Genomic DNA, 17,143 nt, shown 5'->3' on the forward strand with positions numbered 1-17,143 from the left:
AGTCATGTCAGGATTGAGGGTAAGATTAACTGAAAAAAAATACAGAGAGATCCTTGATGGTTCACCTTCCAACAGGAGAACAACCCTAAGCACACAGCTAAGACAACACAGGAGTGGCCTCAGGACAAGTTTCTGGATGTCTTTGACCAAGCCAGAGCCCAGACTTAAACCTGAGGGGATCTGTAGAGAAAAATGGGTGAAACTCCCCAAATACAGGTGTTCCAAGCTTTTAGCAGTTTGTTTTATTTTTTATAATATATTACACTTGATCTTCCTTGAATAAGTTCCTATTTGTTTTTGTTTTCCACATATTCTGTGCCTCTATGGTAAAATTGTTATTGCTATCTATCTGTACTGTTAGTCCTGCTATTTCCTTTGTTAATATGAACTCTTGACCTAAATTGCTATTTTTTTTAAAGATGAGTGTTGAATTGCATGTCCTCTAAAGGAACATTTTAAAAGTGTCCCATACAATAAGGGGATCTGCATAACCTATGTTATGTTGGAAAAAGTCAGTTATAAATTATTCTTTCTTGGTTAAAAACAAGTTGTCATCCAATTTCAAATATCCTTTTCTCAAGACATGGTGCTTTGCATTCAGGCCAAAGAGTACATTCTTTGTCTCATCAGACCACAGAATCCTTTACTTTATGATCTGAGTCTTTCATGTCTTTTTGCAAACTCCAGGTGTGCTGTCGTGCCTTTTTCTAAGTAGTGGCTTCTGTCTGGCCACTCTCTTATAAAGCCCAGATTGGTGAAGTGCTCTAGAGACCGTTGTCCTTCTGGCAGGTTCTCCTATTTATGACAAGGAACTCTGTAGTTCTGTCAGAGTGGTCATTGGGTTATTGGTCACCTCCCTGACCAAGGTCCTTCTTGCCTGGTTGCTCAGTTTGGTCAGACAGCCACCTCTAGGCAGAGTGGGTGGTTCCATATTTTTTCAATTTCGCAATGATGGAGACCACTGTGCTCTTGGAAACTTTCAACACTCTAGAAATAGTTGTATACCCTTCCCCAGATGTATGCCTCATCACGAATCTCGACGATCTATGGACAGTTCCTTGGACTTCATGGTATAGTTCCTGCTCTGACATGAGCTGTCAACTGTGGGACCTTTTTATATAGTTTTTTTATTTTGTAAATCATGTCCAAACAACTGAGTTGGCCACAGGTGGACTCCAATCAAGTTGTTGTGACATATCAAGGATGTTCAAGTGAAATTGGATGCACCAGAGCTCAATTTGGAGTGTCATAGCAAATACTTATGTAAATTAGATGTATCTGTATTTCATTTTCAATATATTTTCAAAAATGTCAAAACATATTTTCACTTTGGCATTATGAGGTAGACGGGTGAGAAACGTTTTGAATTCAGGCTGTAACACAACACAAATGTGGTATAAGTCGAGGGGTTTGAATACTTTCTGAAGGCGCTGTAGTTTTAACCATGTTTTGAATCTTAACCTTATTTGTTTACAATGATATTGTTTACCAACACTGGAGTAAAACAGACTTACATTTGGGGTTTTGATGGGTTAGGACAGTTGAACTAAGCTCATGAAGCATTTATAAGTATTCTTCAAGAATCCATGGCTATATACTGTATATAGTTTAAAAATAATGTACCAATCCCAGATAGACCCTTTCAACTCACAAGAAAGGCAGAACTTACAGTGACTTCAGAAAGTATTCACACCCCTTTTCCATTTTGTTGTATTACAGCCTGAATTTAAAATGTATTGAATTGAGAATTTGTCACTGGCCTACAAACAATACCCTATAATGTCAAAGTGGAATTATGTTCATTACAAATTAGAAGCTGAAATGTCACGTGTCATGAGTCAATAAGTATTCAACCCATTTGTTATGGCAAGTTCAGGAGTAAACATTTGCTTAACAAGTTACATGGGCTCACTCTGTGTGCAATAATAGTGTTTAACATTATTTTTTAATGACTACCTCATCTCTGTACCCCACACATACAGATAATTGTAAGATCCCTCAGTCAAGCAGTGAATTACAACCACAAAGACCAGGGAGGTTTTCCAATGCCTCGCAAAGAAGGGGACCTATTGGTAGATAGGTACAAAAAGAAGCAGACATTGAATATCCCTTTGAGCATGGTGATGTTATTCATTACACTTTGGATAGTGTATCAATACACCCAGTCACTACAAACATAGGAAGAATGTCTATCTCAGTTGCCAGAGAAGAAGGAAACAGCTCAGGGATTTTACCATTAGGCCAATTGTGACTTTTTTTTAAACAGTTAAAGCGTTTAATGGCTGACATAGTGGAAAACCGAGAATGGATCAACAACATTGTAGTTATTCCACAATACTAACCTAATTGACAGAGTGAAAAGAAGGAAGCCTTCTTTGGAACTTTGGATGGTGTATCAATACACCCAGTCACTACTAAAAACATGTTTTCAGTTTGTCATTATGGGGTATTACTTATTTTATTTAATCCATTTTGAATTCAGGCTGTAACAACAGAATGTGGAATAATTCAAGGGAAATTAATACTTTCATAAGGCACTGGTATTACAATTGTTTCACCCTTACTCGATATACTGTGAGACGGTATTTTAACCATTCATTTTTGAAACCCTATTATTATGTGTATCGTATTAGAGTACATATTTGCATCCATATTAAAGTACTGTGTATCTTTTAGGTGTGATCTTTGCCAGTGTGAGCGCTGGACTGGGAGAGCTCTCCTTCCTCTCTCTCACTGTCTTCTTTAGCAGGTAGACTATCTCCCTGATTTACTAACAGTTCTGTAAGTTGTTTACTTTGCAGCTCTTTTTTTTACATAAAAGGTATTCTCACTCAAACCCCTCTCAATAGTTTTTTTCCGACACTCTCACCCCGTGTCTCTTTCTGTCCGCCTTCTTAGAGATGTGTTGGGGGGCTGGGGCTCGGGCACCGGTGGAGCAGGTGTGGCCGCTCACGCAGGCTGGCCTCTCGCCCAGGAACACGCTGCTCATCATGCTGGTCGTCCCTGTAGCCATGGTGATCAGGTCAGTCCCAGGGGTGAAAGTAAGGTAGTTGGGTACGGTGTACTGGCAAAATAAATAGTGGGGGTACGCTGTACCAGAAACATGAGCCTATCACAATAATTCAAGCAAATGTAAATGAAACTTTAGGCTTTTATGCCATTATTTATCATTACCATACGTCAGAGGCATGAAACATTTGCTCAAAACTGCGATGTGGTTCCACGAGAACACTAACATTTTGCCAAGGCAGAGATGAGTGGCTGAGACGCGCGAGGACAGCAGTGGGTGCATCAATTCTCAAATCGCCAAATGTCATTACATTTTTTGGGCGTTTTGTGTAACCAATGTCTCTTTCCATTCACCAGTTTGGAGGCTGGAAATATGTTGTGAGTGGATGAGCGTGTGTCGGTAGTCTAGTAAAGGAACCCTTTTAAGTGATAGTTTGACAAGCGCATGCACACACAGGAGGTCCCATACCGGGAAGAAATGAGTTCTATACTGAACAAAAATATAAACCCAACATGTAAAGTGTTGGTCCTATGTTTCATGGGCTGAAAATAAAAGATCCCAGACATTTTCCATACGCACAAAAAGCTTATTTCTCTAAAAGGTTGTGCACAATTTGCCAGTACGTCCAACCAGCCTCACAACCGCCGACAATGTGTAACCATGCCAGCCATTGCCCAGGACCTCCACATCCGGCTTTTTCACCTGCGGGATCTTCTGAGACTAGCCACCCGGGCAGCTGATGAAACTGAGGAGTATTTATGTCTGTAATAAAGCCATTTTGTGGGGAAAAACACATTATGATTGGGTGGGCCTTGCTTCCATGTGGGTGGCCCTCCCAAGCCCACCTATGGCTTCACCCCTGCCCAGTCATGTGAAATCCATAGATTAGGGCCTTATGAATTTATTTCAATTGACTGATTTCCTTATATGAACAATAACTCAGTAAAATCGTTGAAATTGCATGTTGCGTTTATATTTTTGTTCGGTATGCTTTCATCCCTGGTCGGTCCCATAAACAATGTTGATGTGATAAGTTAATGTGTTGTTAGGTGAGTGGGAAAGGATCACTCTCCTTTTCTGTCAGTTTATCTGAACCGTTCACCCCCTTTTTGTCTCTTCCTTTTCCCCCACTTTCCTCTCAGCTATTTTTTGCTGCTAGTCTTCCCCTCATCCTTCCCACAGTGGAAGTGCAGGGAGGTGGAGTCTGTGAGGGGCAGAGACTCACAGAGCAGGCAGCCCCTATTGGATGACACTGATGAAGAGGAGGAGCGGGAGAAAGGTGCTGAAGGTGTGTTTATCATGTCAGCATGTAGTAAGGTAAAGAATTTTGAGGAAAGTGATGTGTGGTAATATGGATGTTTAACACAATATATTTTTAAGTAATGAAATATTACATTTTAATTGTAAAATATTTTGTAGGACATGATTAACCAAACAGGCAGTTAACCCACTGTTCCTAGGCCGTCATTGAAAATAAGAATTTGTTCTTAACTGACTTGCCTAGTTAAATAAAGTTAAAATAAATTAAACATTTTAAAAAACAGCCCATCCTCACCCATCCTTCCTTCTGAATATAACAGAAGACAAGGTCACTGGACCACTGACATGTATTGAGAAACTACACATCATTAAAGTGAGTTTGAAGTCACTTTAGAAAAGTGGACTTGGTCTGTACCATTTTCAGATTAAAAAGTTATATTCTCTCAAAGTTGGCCCAGACCTGTCATGTATTGTCATGTTGTGTCTTTCTGTCCTTTCCTTTCACCCTGTCTCCCTCTGCTGGTCGTATTAGGTTACCTTTTCTCCCCCGCTTTCCCCCAGCTGTTCCTTGTCTCCTCTGACTACCTCATCCACCCCTTTTCCCACCTGTTCCCTTTTTCCCTCTGATTAGGTCCCTATATCTCTCTCTGTTTCTGCTCCTGTCTTTGTCGGATTCTTGTTTGTTGTGTTTCATGCCTGAACCAGACTATCGTCATGTTTGCTGTAACCTTGTCCTGTCCTGTCGGAATCTGCCGGTCTATCTGAGCCTACCTATGTTTGGTTATTAAAGAAGCTCTGTTTAAGTTAATTCGCTTTTGGGTCCTCATTCACTCACCGTAACAGAAGAATCCGACCAAGAATGGACCCAGCGACTTCGGATCCTCTCCACTCAGCCGTCGGGATCCAGGGAGCGATGCTAGGCAGACACGAGCAGGAATTGTCTGCTGCTCGACATGCCGTTGAGACCCTGGCCACCCAAGTCTCCAACCTCACAGAACAGGTTCACCATCTCCGCCTCGATCCACCGGCCACTTCCAGGGATTTCGAATCTCCGGAGCCCAGAATCAATAACCCGCCGTGTTACTCTGGGGAGCCCACTGAATGCCGCTCGTTCCTCACCCAGTGTGATATTGTGTTTTCTCTCCAGCCCAACACTTACGCCAGGAGCACTGCTCGTGTCGCCTACGTCATATCTCTCCTTACTGGACGGGCCCGTGAGTGGGGCACGGCAATCTGGGAGGCAAGGGCTGAGTGTACTAACCAGTATCAGGACTTTAAGGAGGAGATGATACGGGTTTTTGATCGATCTGTTTTTGGGGAGGAGGCTTCCAGGGCCCTGTCTTCCCTATGTCAAGGCAATCGATCCATAACAGACTACTCTATTGAGTTTCGCACTCTTGCTGCCTCCAGTGGCTGGAACGAGCCGGCCTTGCTCGCTCGTCTTCTGGAGGGTCTCCGCGCAGAGGTAAAGGATGAGATTCTCTCCCGGGAGGTTCCTTCCAGCGTGGATTCCTTGATTGAACTCGCTATTCGCATTGAGCGACGGGTTGATCTGCGTCACCGAGCTCGTGGAAAGGAGCTCGCGCTCTCCGTTGCCCCCCTCTCCGCATCACTACCATCTTCCTCTGCCGGCTCGGGAGCTGAGCCTATGCAGCTGGGAGGTATCCGCATCTCGACTAAGGAGAGGGAACGGAGAATCACCATCCGCCTCTGTCTCTATTGCGGTTCTGCTGGTCATTTTGTCACTTCATGTCCAGTAAAAGCCAGAGCTCATCAGTAAGCGGAGGGCTACTGGTGAGCGCTACTACTCCTGTCTCTCCTTCAAGATCCTGCACTACCTTGTCGGTCCATCTACGCTGGACCGGTTCGTCAGCTTCCTGCAGTGCCTTAATAGACTCTGGGGCGGAGGGCTGTTTTATGGACGAGACCTGGGCTCGGGAACATGACATTCCTCTCAGACAGTTAAGGGAGTCCACGGCCTTGTTCGCCCTGGATGGTAGTCCTCTCCCCAGGATTCAGCGTGAGACGCTACCTTTAACCCTCACTGTTTCTGGTAATCATAGCGAAACCATTTCTTTTTTAATTTTTCGTTCACCTTTTACACCTGTTGTTTTGGGCCATCCCTGGCTAGTTTGTCATAATCCTTCCATTAATTGGTCTAGTAATTCTATCCTCTCCTGGAACGTCTCTTGTCATGTGAAATGTTTAATGTCTGCTATCCCTCCTGTTTCCTCTGTCTCTTCTTCACAGGAGGAGCCTGGTGATTTGACAGGGGTGCCGGAGGAATATCACGATCTGCGCACGGTGTTCAGTCGGTCCAGGGCCACCTCTCTTCCTCCACACCGGTCGTATGATTGTAGTATTGATCTCCTTCCGGGAACCACTCCCCCCCGGGGTAGACTATACTCTCTGTCGGCTCCCGAACGTAAGGCTCTCGAGGATTATTTGTCTGTAGCTCTTGACGCCGGTACCATAGTCCCCTCCTCCTCTCCCGCCGGAGCGGGGTTTTTTTTTGTCAAGAAGAAGGACGGGTCTCTGCGCCCCTGCATAGATTATCGAGGGCTGAATGACATAACAGTGAAGAATCGTTATCCGCTTCCTCTTATGTCTTCAGCCTTCGAGATCCTGCAGGGAGCCAGGTTTTTCACTAAGTTGGACCTTCGTAACGCTTACCATCTCGTGCGCATCAGGGAGGGGGATGAGTGGAAGACGGCGTTTAACACTCCGTTAGGGCACTTTGAATACCGGGTTCTTCCTTTCGGCCTCGCTAACGCTCCAGCTGTCTTTCAGGCATTAGTCAATGATGTCCTGAGAGACATGCTGAACATCTTTGTTTTCGTTTACCTTGACGATATCCTGATTTTTTCACCGTCACTCCAGATTCATGTTCAGCACGTTCGACGTGTCCTCCAGCGCCTTTTAGAGAATTGTCTTTTTGTGAAGGCTGAGAAGTGCACTTTTCATGCCTCCTCCGTCACATTTCTCGGTTCTGTTATTTCCGCTGAAGGCATTAAGATGGATCCCGCTAAGGTCCAAGCTGTCATTGATTGGCCCGCCCCTAAGTCACGCATCGAGCTGCAGCGCTTTCTCGGCTTCGCGAACTTCTATCGTCGTTTCATCCGTAATTTCGGTCAGGTGGCAGCTCCTCTCACAGCCCTTACTTCTGTCAAGACGTGCTTTAAGTGGTCCGTTTCCGCCCAGGGAGCTTTTGATCTCCTCAAGAATCGTTTTACATCCGCTCCTATCCTTGTTACACCTGACGTCTCTAGACAGTTCGTTGTCGAGGTTGACGCGTCAGAGGTGGGCGTGGGAGCCATTCTTTCTCAGCGCTCCCTCTCTGACGACAAGGTCCACCCATGCGCGTATTTTTCTCATCGCCTGTCGCCGTCGGAACGTAACTATGATGTGGGAAACCGCGAACTGCTCGCCATCCGGTTAGCCCTAGGCGAATGGCGACAGTGGTTGGAGGGGGCGACCGTTCCTTTTGTCGTTTGGACTGACCATAGGAACCTTGAGTACATCCGTTCTGCCAAACGACTTAATGCGCGTCAGGCGCGTTGGGCGCTGTTTTTCGCTCGTTTCGAGTTCGTGATTTCTTATCGTCCGGGCTCTAAGAACACCAAGCCTGATGCTTTATCTCGTCTCTTCAGTTCTTCAGTAGCCTCCACTGACCCCGAGGGGATTCTCCCTGAGGGGCGTGTTGTCGGGTTGACTGTCTGGGGAATTGAGAGGCAGGTAAAGCAAGCGCTCACTCACACTCCGTCGCCGCGCGCTTGTCCTAGGAACCTTCTTTTCGTTCCCGTTCCTACTCGTCTGGCCGTTCTTCAGTGGGCTCACTCTGCCAAGTTAGCCGGCCACCCTGGCGTTCGGGGTACGCTTGCTTCCATTCGCCAGCGTTTTTGGTGGCCCACCCGGGAGCATGACACGCGTCGTTTCGTGGCTGCTTGTTCGGTCTGCGCGCAGACTAAGTCCGGTAACTCTCCTCCTGCCGGCCGTCTCAGGCCGCTTCCCATTCCCTCTCGACCGTGGTCTCACATCGCCTTAGATTTTGTCACCGGACTGCCTTCGTCAGCGGGGAAGACTGTTATTCTTACGGTTGTCGATAGGTTCTCTAAGGCGGCTCATTTCATTCCCCTTGCTAAGCTTCCTTCTGCTAAAGAGACGGCACAAATCATCATCGAGAATGTTTTCAGAATTCATGGCCTTCCGTCAGACGTCGTTTCGGACAGAGGTCCGCAATTCACGTCTCAATTTTGGAGGGAGTTTTGCCGTTTGATTGGGGCTTCCGTCAGTCTCTCTTCCGGCTTTCACCCCCAGTCTAACGGTCAAGCAGAACGGGCCAATCAGACTATTGGTCGCATCTTACGCAGTCTTTCTTTTCGCAACCCTGCGTCTTGGTCAGAACAGCTCCCCTGGGCAGAATACGCCCACAACTCGCTTCCTTCGTCTGCGACCGGGCTATCTCCTTTTCAGAGTAGCCTCGGGTACCAGCCTCCGCTGTTCTCATCTCAGTTCGCCGAGTCCAGCGTCCCCTCCGCTCAGGCTTTTGTCCAACGTTGCGAGCGCACCTGGAAGAGGGTCAGGTCTGCACTTTGCCGTTATAGGACGCAGACTGTGAGGGCTGCTAATAAGCGTAGAACTAAGAGTCCTAGATATTGTCGCGGTCAGAGAGTTTGGCTCTCCACTCAGAACCTTCCCCTTAAGACGGCTTCTCGCAAGTTGACCCCGCGGTTCATTGGTCCGTTCCGTCATTAATCCTGTCGCAGTTCGACTTCTTCTTCCGCGATACCTTCGTCGCGTCCACCCGGACTTCCATGTCTCCTGTATCAAGCCCGTTCTTCGCGCCCCCGCTCGTCTTCCCCCCCCCCCCCATCCTTGTCGAGGGCGCACCCATCTACAGGGTCCGCAGGATTTTGGACATGCGTCCTCGGGGCCGTGGTCACCAGTACCTCGTAGATTGGGAGGGGTACGGTCCTGAGGAGAGGAGTTGGGTTCCCTCTCGGGACGTGCTGGACCGTGCGCTGATCGAGGATTTCCTCCGTTGCCGCCAGGTTTCCTCCTCGAGTGCGCCAGGAGGCGCTCGGTGAGTGGGGGGGTACTGTCATGTATTGTCATGTTGTGTCTTTCTGTCCTTTCCTTTCACCCTGTCTCCCTCTGCTGGTCGTATTAGGTTACCTTTTCTCCCCCGCTTTCCCCCAGCTGTTCCTTGTCTCCTCTGACTACCTCATCCACCCCTTTTCCCACCTGTTCCCTTTTTCCCTCTGATTAGGTCCCTATATCTCTCTCTGTTTCTGCTCCTGTCTTTGTCGGATTCTTGTTTGTTGTGTTTCATGCCTGAACCAGACTATCGTCATGTTTGCTGTAACCTTGTCCTGTCCTGTCGGAATCTGCCGGTCTATCTGAGCCTACCTATGTTTGGTTATTAAAGAAGCTCTGTTTAAGTTAATTCGCTTTTGGGTCCTCATTCACTCACCGTAACAAGACCAGGGTAAGACAGGCCAAAATCTCATAAATATAATTTTTTCCCAGTCGATACAAACTCAATTCCCCAATGCGATAGACACAGAACAGTTTTACTTTAATTTCATTTTCACATGTGCTAAATAATGAGTTTAACCCTGGCCTAGTAAGTTTTACTCAGTCTTGATGTGCTCCAGTACTATATGTGTTATTGCCAATCTGCTAATATCAATTCTACCTCCTCCCCTCAGGGTCTGTTGAGGTTTGTGGTTCCGTGAGGAGTTGTCTACTTCACGGAGTACTTCATCAACCAGGGCCTGGTGAGTAGGCCTCTGTCGCCCCTTGGCAGTTTATAGTGTCACTGCAATTAGTTGATATTCTCACCATCACTTCTATTCTCATTGTATAGTATGGATGACCCCCAAACTTCTTGTTACAGTTGAACTCATTTCCTAATTTTTCAACTTTCTTTACAGTTGGAACTCCTATATTTCCCAAACTTCTATCTCTTCCATGCAGAGCAGTATCGCTGGTAAGTACCATTCAGAATATATACAGTTGAAGTTGGAAGTTTACATGCGCTTAGGTTGGAGTCATTAAAACTCATTTTTCAACCACTCCACAAATTTCTTGTTAACAAACTATAGTTTTGGCAAGTCGGTTAGGACATCTACTTTGTGCATGACACAAGTAATTTTTCCAACAATTGTTTACAGACAGATTATTTCACTTAGTCACTGTATCACAATTCCAGTGGGTCAGAAGTTTACATACAGTTGACTGTGCCTTTTAAACAGCTTGGAAAATTCCAGAAAATGTAATGGCTTTAGAAGCTTCTGTTAGGATAATTGACATCATTTGAGTCAATTGGAGGTGTACATGTGGATGTATTTCAAGGCCTACCTTTAAACTCAGTGCCTCTTTGCTTGACATCATGGGAAAATCAAAAGAAATCAGCCAAGACCTCAGAAAAGAATTGTAGACTTCCACAAGTCTGGTTCATTCTTGGAAGCAATTTCCAAACACCTGAAGGTAACACGTTCGTCCGAACAAGTAATAGTACGCAAGTATGAACACCATGGGACCACACAGCCGTCATACCGCTCAGGAAGGAGACGCGTTCTGTCTCCTAGAGATGAACGTACTTTGGTGCGAAAAGTGCAAATCAATCCCAGAACAACAGCAAAGGACCTTGCTAAGATGCTGGAGGAAACGGGTACAAAAGTATCTATATCCACAGTAAAACGAGTCCTATATCGACATAACCTGAAAGGCCACTCAGCAAGGAATAAAAAAGCCAGACTACGGTTTGCAACTGAACATGGGGACGAAGATTGTACTTTTTGGGGAAATGTCCTCTGGTCTGATGAAACAAAAATATAACTGTTTAGCCATAATGACCATCGATATGTTTGGAGGAGAAAGGGGGAGGCTTGCAAGCAAAAGAACACCATCCCAACCGTGAAGCACGGGGGTGGCAGCATCATGTTGTGGGGGTGCTTTGCTGCTGGAGGGACTGGTGCACTTCACAAAATAATTTTCCTCCCTCATGATGATATCTATCTGGATATATCGAAGCAACATTTCAAGACATCAGTCAGGAAGTTAAAGCTTGGATGGAAATGGATCTTCCAAATGGACAATGTCCCCAAGCATACTTCCAAAGATGTGGCAAAATGGCTTAATGTTCCAACCGGAGAATTCCTTTGTCTGTAGAAAAGCAATGGAACGCGAGGTACCTCTCACATGAACGCAAAGTCACAAGCCCATGGCACTCTGCCACACACCTCGCTCATTCAGCCCCCCTTCACAGTAGAAGCCTCAAACAAGGTTCTAAAGACTGTTGACATCTAGTGGAAGCCTTAAGAAGTGCAAAATGACCCCACAGACACTATATTGGAATGGCAATGAGTTAAAACTACAAACCTCAGATTTCCCACTTCCTGGTTGGATTTTTCTCAGGGTTTTGCCTGCGATAGGAGTTCTGTTATACTCAAACAGTTTAAGAAACTTCAGAGTGTTTTCTATCCAATACTAATCATAATATGCATATATTAACACCTGGGACAGAGTAGGAGGCAGTTCACATTCATCCAAAAGTGAAAATCCTGCCCCCTATCCCAAAAATGTTAAGGACAACAAAGTCGAGGTATTGGAGTGGCCATCACAAAGCCCTGACCTCAATCCTAAACAAAATGTGTGGGCAGAAATGAAAAGGCGTGTGTGAGCAAGGAGCCCTACAAACCTGACTCAGTTACACCAGCTCTGTCAGGAGGAATGGGCCAAAATTCACCCAACTTATTGTGGGAAGCTTGTGGAAGGCTACCCAAAACATTTGACCCAAGTTAAACAATTTAAAGGCAATACTGCCAAATACTAATTGAGTGTATGTAAACTTCTGACCCACTGGGATTGAGATGAAAGAAATAAAACCTGAAATAAATCATTCTCTACTATTAATCTGACATTTCACATTCTTAAAATAAAGTGGTGATCCTAACTGACCTAAGACAGGGAATTTTTACAAGGATTAAATGTCAGGAATTGTGAAACTGGGTTAAAATGTATTTGGTTAAGGTGTATGCAAACTTCTGACTTCAACTGTATAATTAATTTAAAAGTCAAAATGGATGTAGCAACTAAGGATTCTAGCTTTATTTTTATGCAATGTATCTTATTTAAAAACAAAGTAGGCCTACAGAACAATAAACCACACATTTGATTCAAAATCTTTTCTTTTTTTTTTTAAATCACTTGTAGAATCTCAGGTCATTTTTCAAAAGTTGAACATTGATCATACAAGCCCACCACATGTAAACACTGTAGAGCTAAGTTAGAGCATTCACAATTTTATAACAGTAACTCAACAATAGCAGCAAAGAAAAAGTTAGTGGTTACATTTAAAACAAATATTAGCAGGATACTAGACATTGGAATGTAGTGAAAATATAAATATATTAAAACATACAATCCTGATAATTATCAAAGGCACATTGACAAATGTCCTTGGTGATGTCAGAAATATTAAAGTTACAGTTGGCTAGTGACCGTTATCTTTCGAAGTGATATGAAACTTGTACCAGTCGTAACAATGTGATTTCTAAGTAAATGGAGGAATCTACCACACACCCAGCAAGGTTGCTAAGGTGCAGGAAGATGTCTGAACAGACCTCTAATTTAAGCATAACAATAATTATCAGCAATTTCCATCCACCCCAGCTGCAGAGAGTCTCTTCTTCAGACCTCCAAGGAAATATCAAGCACTTCAAAACATGATACTACCTCTTTTGCACTTCCCACCAGTCTTTCTCCCTCTACTATCTCTCATAGTGAGCAGAATTATCTGTGGACTGGGAAAGCTATGAGGCCGGAGATGGCGATGCCCAGACTGTCTCCTACACTGGCTGCCACCATGGCAAACTCCCTCTGTCTGTCTCCAGTCTGCAGGGAGAGAGGGGAAAGGTAAGGGGAGTGGCACGCAAACACACACAAACATGTCCGATGGCTGACCCTCAAGCTAATGTTATATATTGACATAAACACAACCTTATATGCAGGCTGACAAACAAACAAACACACACACACACACACACACACACTGGTGACTGACCTCCTTGCTGATGAAGTAGAATGTGTTGACGTATGCAGCTCCTCCCAGAAACCCCTCGTAGAGGACTATCACAAACACCAGCCATGCACTGGGCAGGAACTGGTAGTACACCGACAATAACAGCAACACCGCATTCACACACTGAGGGAGACAGAGCAACACCGCGTTCACACACTGAGGGACCAGGGCCCGTATTCACAAAGCATCTTAGAGTAGGAGTACTGATCTAGGACGATAAAATGACATGGACAGGGGGGACCCGATCCTAGATCAACACGCCTACACTGAGACGCTTTATGAATAAGGGTACAAAAGGTAGTGGTGGGGATGGTGGGGGAGATAGAGGGGAGGAAGAAGAAAATATAAAGCCAGGTGGAGAGAGAGAAAGATCAGAGAAAGTTATAGCTCCACCACTAGGTCTGTTACGCTGACCGTATTACCACCACACCTGCAATCACGAGTCATGACCGCAGTCAAATTCCACATGACAGTTGAGTCACGGTAACTATGCTTCTCCAAAACTGCACTCTGATGTTGCCGATGGTCATTAGTAGCCTACCAAACTTGCTAACAGCCAGTCGCTAATGACCTGGTACTCAGCGCTCTATTGTCCCTCTATTTCAATGCAAATGCATTCCAAAAATCTAATCAAACACTAAATGTTTTTATTTCACCTTTATTTAACCAGGTAGGCAAGTTGAGAACAAGTTCTCATTTACAACTGCGACCTGGCCAAGATAAAGCAAAGCAGTTCGACACATACAACGACACAAAGTTACACATGGAGTAAAACAAACATACATTCAATAATACAGTATAAACAATATACGATGTGAGCAAATGAGGTGAGATAAGGGAGGTAAAGGCAAAAAAAGGCCATGGTGGCAAAGTAAATACAATATAGCAAGTAAAACACTGGAATGGTAGATTTGCAGTGGAAGAATGTGCAAAGTAGAAATAAAAATTATGGAGTGCAAAGGAGCAAAATAAATAAATAAATTAATTAAATACAGTAGGGAAAGAGGTAGTTGTTTGGGCTAAGTACAGGTGCAGTAATCTGTGAGCTGCTCTGACAGTGAGATTAGACTGACTAATATCTCAGTAGCTTTAAATGGCATATCTGTCCAAATGAATATATTTCCATGGCTGAGTTCAATGCTTCCCCTTCTGGCTATTTGGATAAAATCATAATGCAGTTTCTAAATATATATGGCAGGATAAGCGAGCCCGGATCAAATGAAAAAAACTAAGAGGGAAAGACGTAGGAGGACTATCCGTACCGAACTTTAAATTGTATTTCCAGGCACTAGCATTTCGTTCCATCCTAAATTGGTTTAGACATGAATCTTCTGCCCCGTTGCGGAGTATAGAGTGAAATATGGTGTCTCCTATTGCCCTGGAAGAGGTGGTCTTCACTGATATAACCCTTAAACAAATGTAAACTACGCTTTGGTCCTTTATTGATCACACAATTTCTATATGGTGTCAAATTGAAAATCGATATAACTGGGATTCAAAATGACATGCCTATACTCCAATATTTCACAATAATGCCTTGTGATCTGGAGGGTGGCCTTTTGCATCCCTCCCAATGGTCCAAATGTGAAATCCATACCCTTGCTGATGTCATGGATAGTAATGGTTCGTGAACATTCCAAGAATTGAAAGACAGATACATACCAGGCAAATCTTTTTTCTATATTTACAATTTAGTTCAGCTTCGCTGGCCTATGGAGTCCCCTGGGAAACCCAACTACCGAACCATCCAATGCTGGGATTTATAAATAAATGATCTGGGCTCCTGAAAAGGACTGATCTCTATAATATAAACTTTTGGAAAGCTCATTCTGAGCTAGTCATACAAAAATGGTCCACAGATCAAATTGAATTCGGAACAACCCTTTAACTGGAACAGAACATTGAAAAACATGACTTTGGCATCCCGTAATCTGAACCATCAATTTATAAATTGTCTGTTCACACACTGTATTTAACACAGAGGAATCGTTTTACGATTAAATTGACCCCAACTCCTAAAATCAGGTAAGCACACTCCGCCATATGTGGGTGTACCCTGCAGTTAAATGCTTCTTGGCAAAGATACAAATTTAATTTAGAAGTGCATGAATGTAAATTCAATGCTTTGCATCTATGTTACTTAACGATGATAGCTCCTTGAATCTCTCAGAGTTGATTAATGCTGACAGTCAACACTGCCGCAAAATATTATGTTGGATCTTACACGGCAATCACCTCACTCTCTCCCAATTTGCCAGTGGATACAGTTACTTTTAGAAGTTAGAACATAATTTGTATTTATTATGGATCCCCATTAGCTGCTGCCTTGGCATTGGAAAACCTTTGTGGTTAAATCTGTTTGAAATTCACTGCTTGACTGAGGGATCTTACAATTGTCTGTATGTGTGGGGTACAGAGATGAGGTAGTCGTTAAACACTTATTGTACACAGAGTGAGTCCATACAACTTGTGTGACTTGTTCAGCAAATGTTTACTTCTGAACTTATCTATGCTTCCAAATGGGTTGAATACTTAACTCAAGACATTTCAGCTTTTAATTAATTTGTAAAAATTTCTAAACATAATTCAATTTTTACATTATGGGGTATTGTGTGTAGGCCAGTGACAATCTCAATTGAATCCATTTTAAATTCAGGCTGTAACACAATAAAAATGTAGAAAAATGTATTCAAACCCCTTCGATTTAAGGCATAGTACCAAATAAAAATGGCCTAGAAGGCCAGCATCCCGGAGTCGCCTTTTCACTGTTGACGTTGAGACTGGTGTTTTGCGGGTACTATTTAATGAAGCTGCCAGTTGAGGACTTGTGAGGCATCTGTTTCTCAAACTAGACACTAAATGTACTTGTCCTCTTGATCAGTTGGGCACCGGGGCCTCCCACTCTTTCTATTCTGGTTAGAGCCAGTTGCCACATGTCTCAAATTTTTAGGGAGAATGTAATTGGCAAGATGACTGCAGGAATGTTCACCAGAGCGGTTGTCAAATAATTTAAATGTTAATTTCTGTACCATAAGCCACCGCCATTGTTTTAGAGAATTTGGCAATACGTCCAACCGACCTCACAACCGCAGTCCATGTGTATGGCGTCGTGTGGGCGAGCGGTTTACTGATATCAACGTTGTGAACAGAGTGCCCCATGGTGGGGTTATGGTATGGGGAGGCATAAGCTACGGACAACAAATACAATTGCATTTTATCGATGGCAATTTGAATGAACAGAGATACCGTGACGAGATCCCGAGGCCCATTGTCGTGCACGGCTCCATGCCGCAAGGATCTGTACACAATTACTGTAAGCTGAAAACATCCCAGTTCTTCCGTGGCCTACATAGTTCCAAGTTCTTCCGTGGCCTGTATAGTCAGACATGTTACCCGTTGAGCATGTTTGGGATGCTCTGGATCGACGTGTACGACAGCGTGTTCCAGTCCCCGCCAATATCAAACAACTTTGCACTGCCATTGAAGAGGAGTTGGACATCATTCCACAGGCCACAATCAACAGCCTGATTGCCTCTATGCAAAGTAGATGTGTCACGCTGCATGAGGCAAATGGTGGTCACACCAGATACTGACTGGTTTTCTGATCCAGCCTCATTTTTTTAAAGGTATCTGTGACCAACAGATGCATATCTGTATTCTCAGTCATGTGAACTCATTTCAATTGACTGATTTCCTTACATGAACTGAACTGTAAATCTTTGAAATTGTTGCATTTTGTGTTTATTTTTGTTCAGTATATTATTTAGTATGTAAAGACAACATTA

At 44.1% G+C, this 17,143-nt stretch overlaps 2 protein-coding genes across 3 annotated transcripts in view; both read right to left on the bottom strand.

The window, feature by feature from the left end:
• The window catches only part of cln3 (CLN3 lysosomal/endosomal transmembrane protein, battenin), a 175,591-nt gene that overhangs the window by 88,185 nt on the left and 70,263 nt on the right, over positions 1-17,143 (bottom strand). The gene's annotated exons all lie outside the window — the stretch shown is intronic.
• LOC118937821 (battenin-like) overlaps positions 12,448-17,143 on the bottom strand; it is a 154,646-nt gene continuing 149,950 nt past the window's right edge. The window contains exons 4-5 of one of the 2 annotated variants that reach the window (XM_090192970.1): positions 13,341-13,481; positions 12,448-13,171 (exon numbers count right to left, since the gene is read on the bottom strand). In XM_090192970.1, the coding sequence (XP_090049096.1) occupies positions 13,070-13,171; positions 13,341-13,481 (243 nt within the window). In that variant the 3' untranslated portion in view covers positions 12,448-13,069. Of the gene's footprint in view, positions 13,172-13,340; positions 13,515-17,143 lie in introns of both variants that reach the window. The other variant, XM_090192969.1, reaches the window with a different exon arrangement.

The sequence above is a fragment of the Oncorhynchus mykiss genome, chromosome 12 (genome assembly GCF_057628025.1).
Source record: "Oncorhynchus mykiss isolate SJ-2025 chromosome 12, ASM5762802v1, whole genome shotgun sequence".
Classification (NCBI taxonomy): Eukaryota; Metazoa; Chordata; class Actinopteri; order Salmoniformes; family Salmonidae; genus Oncorhynchus; species Oncorhynchus mykiss.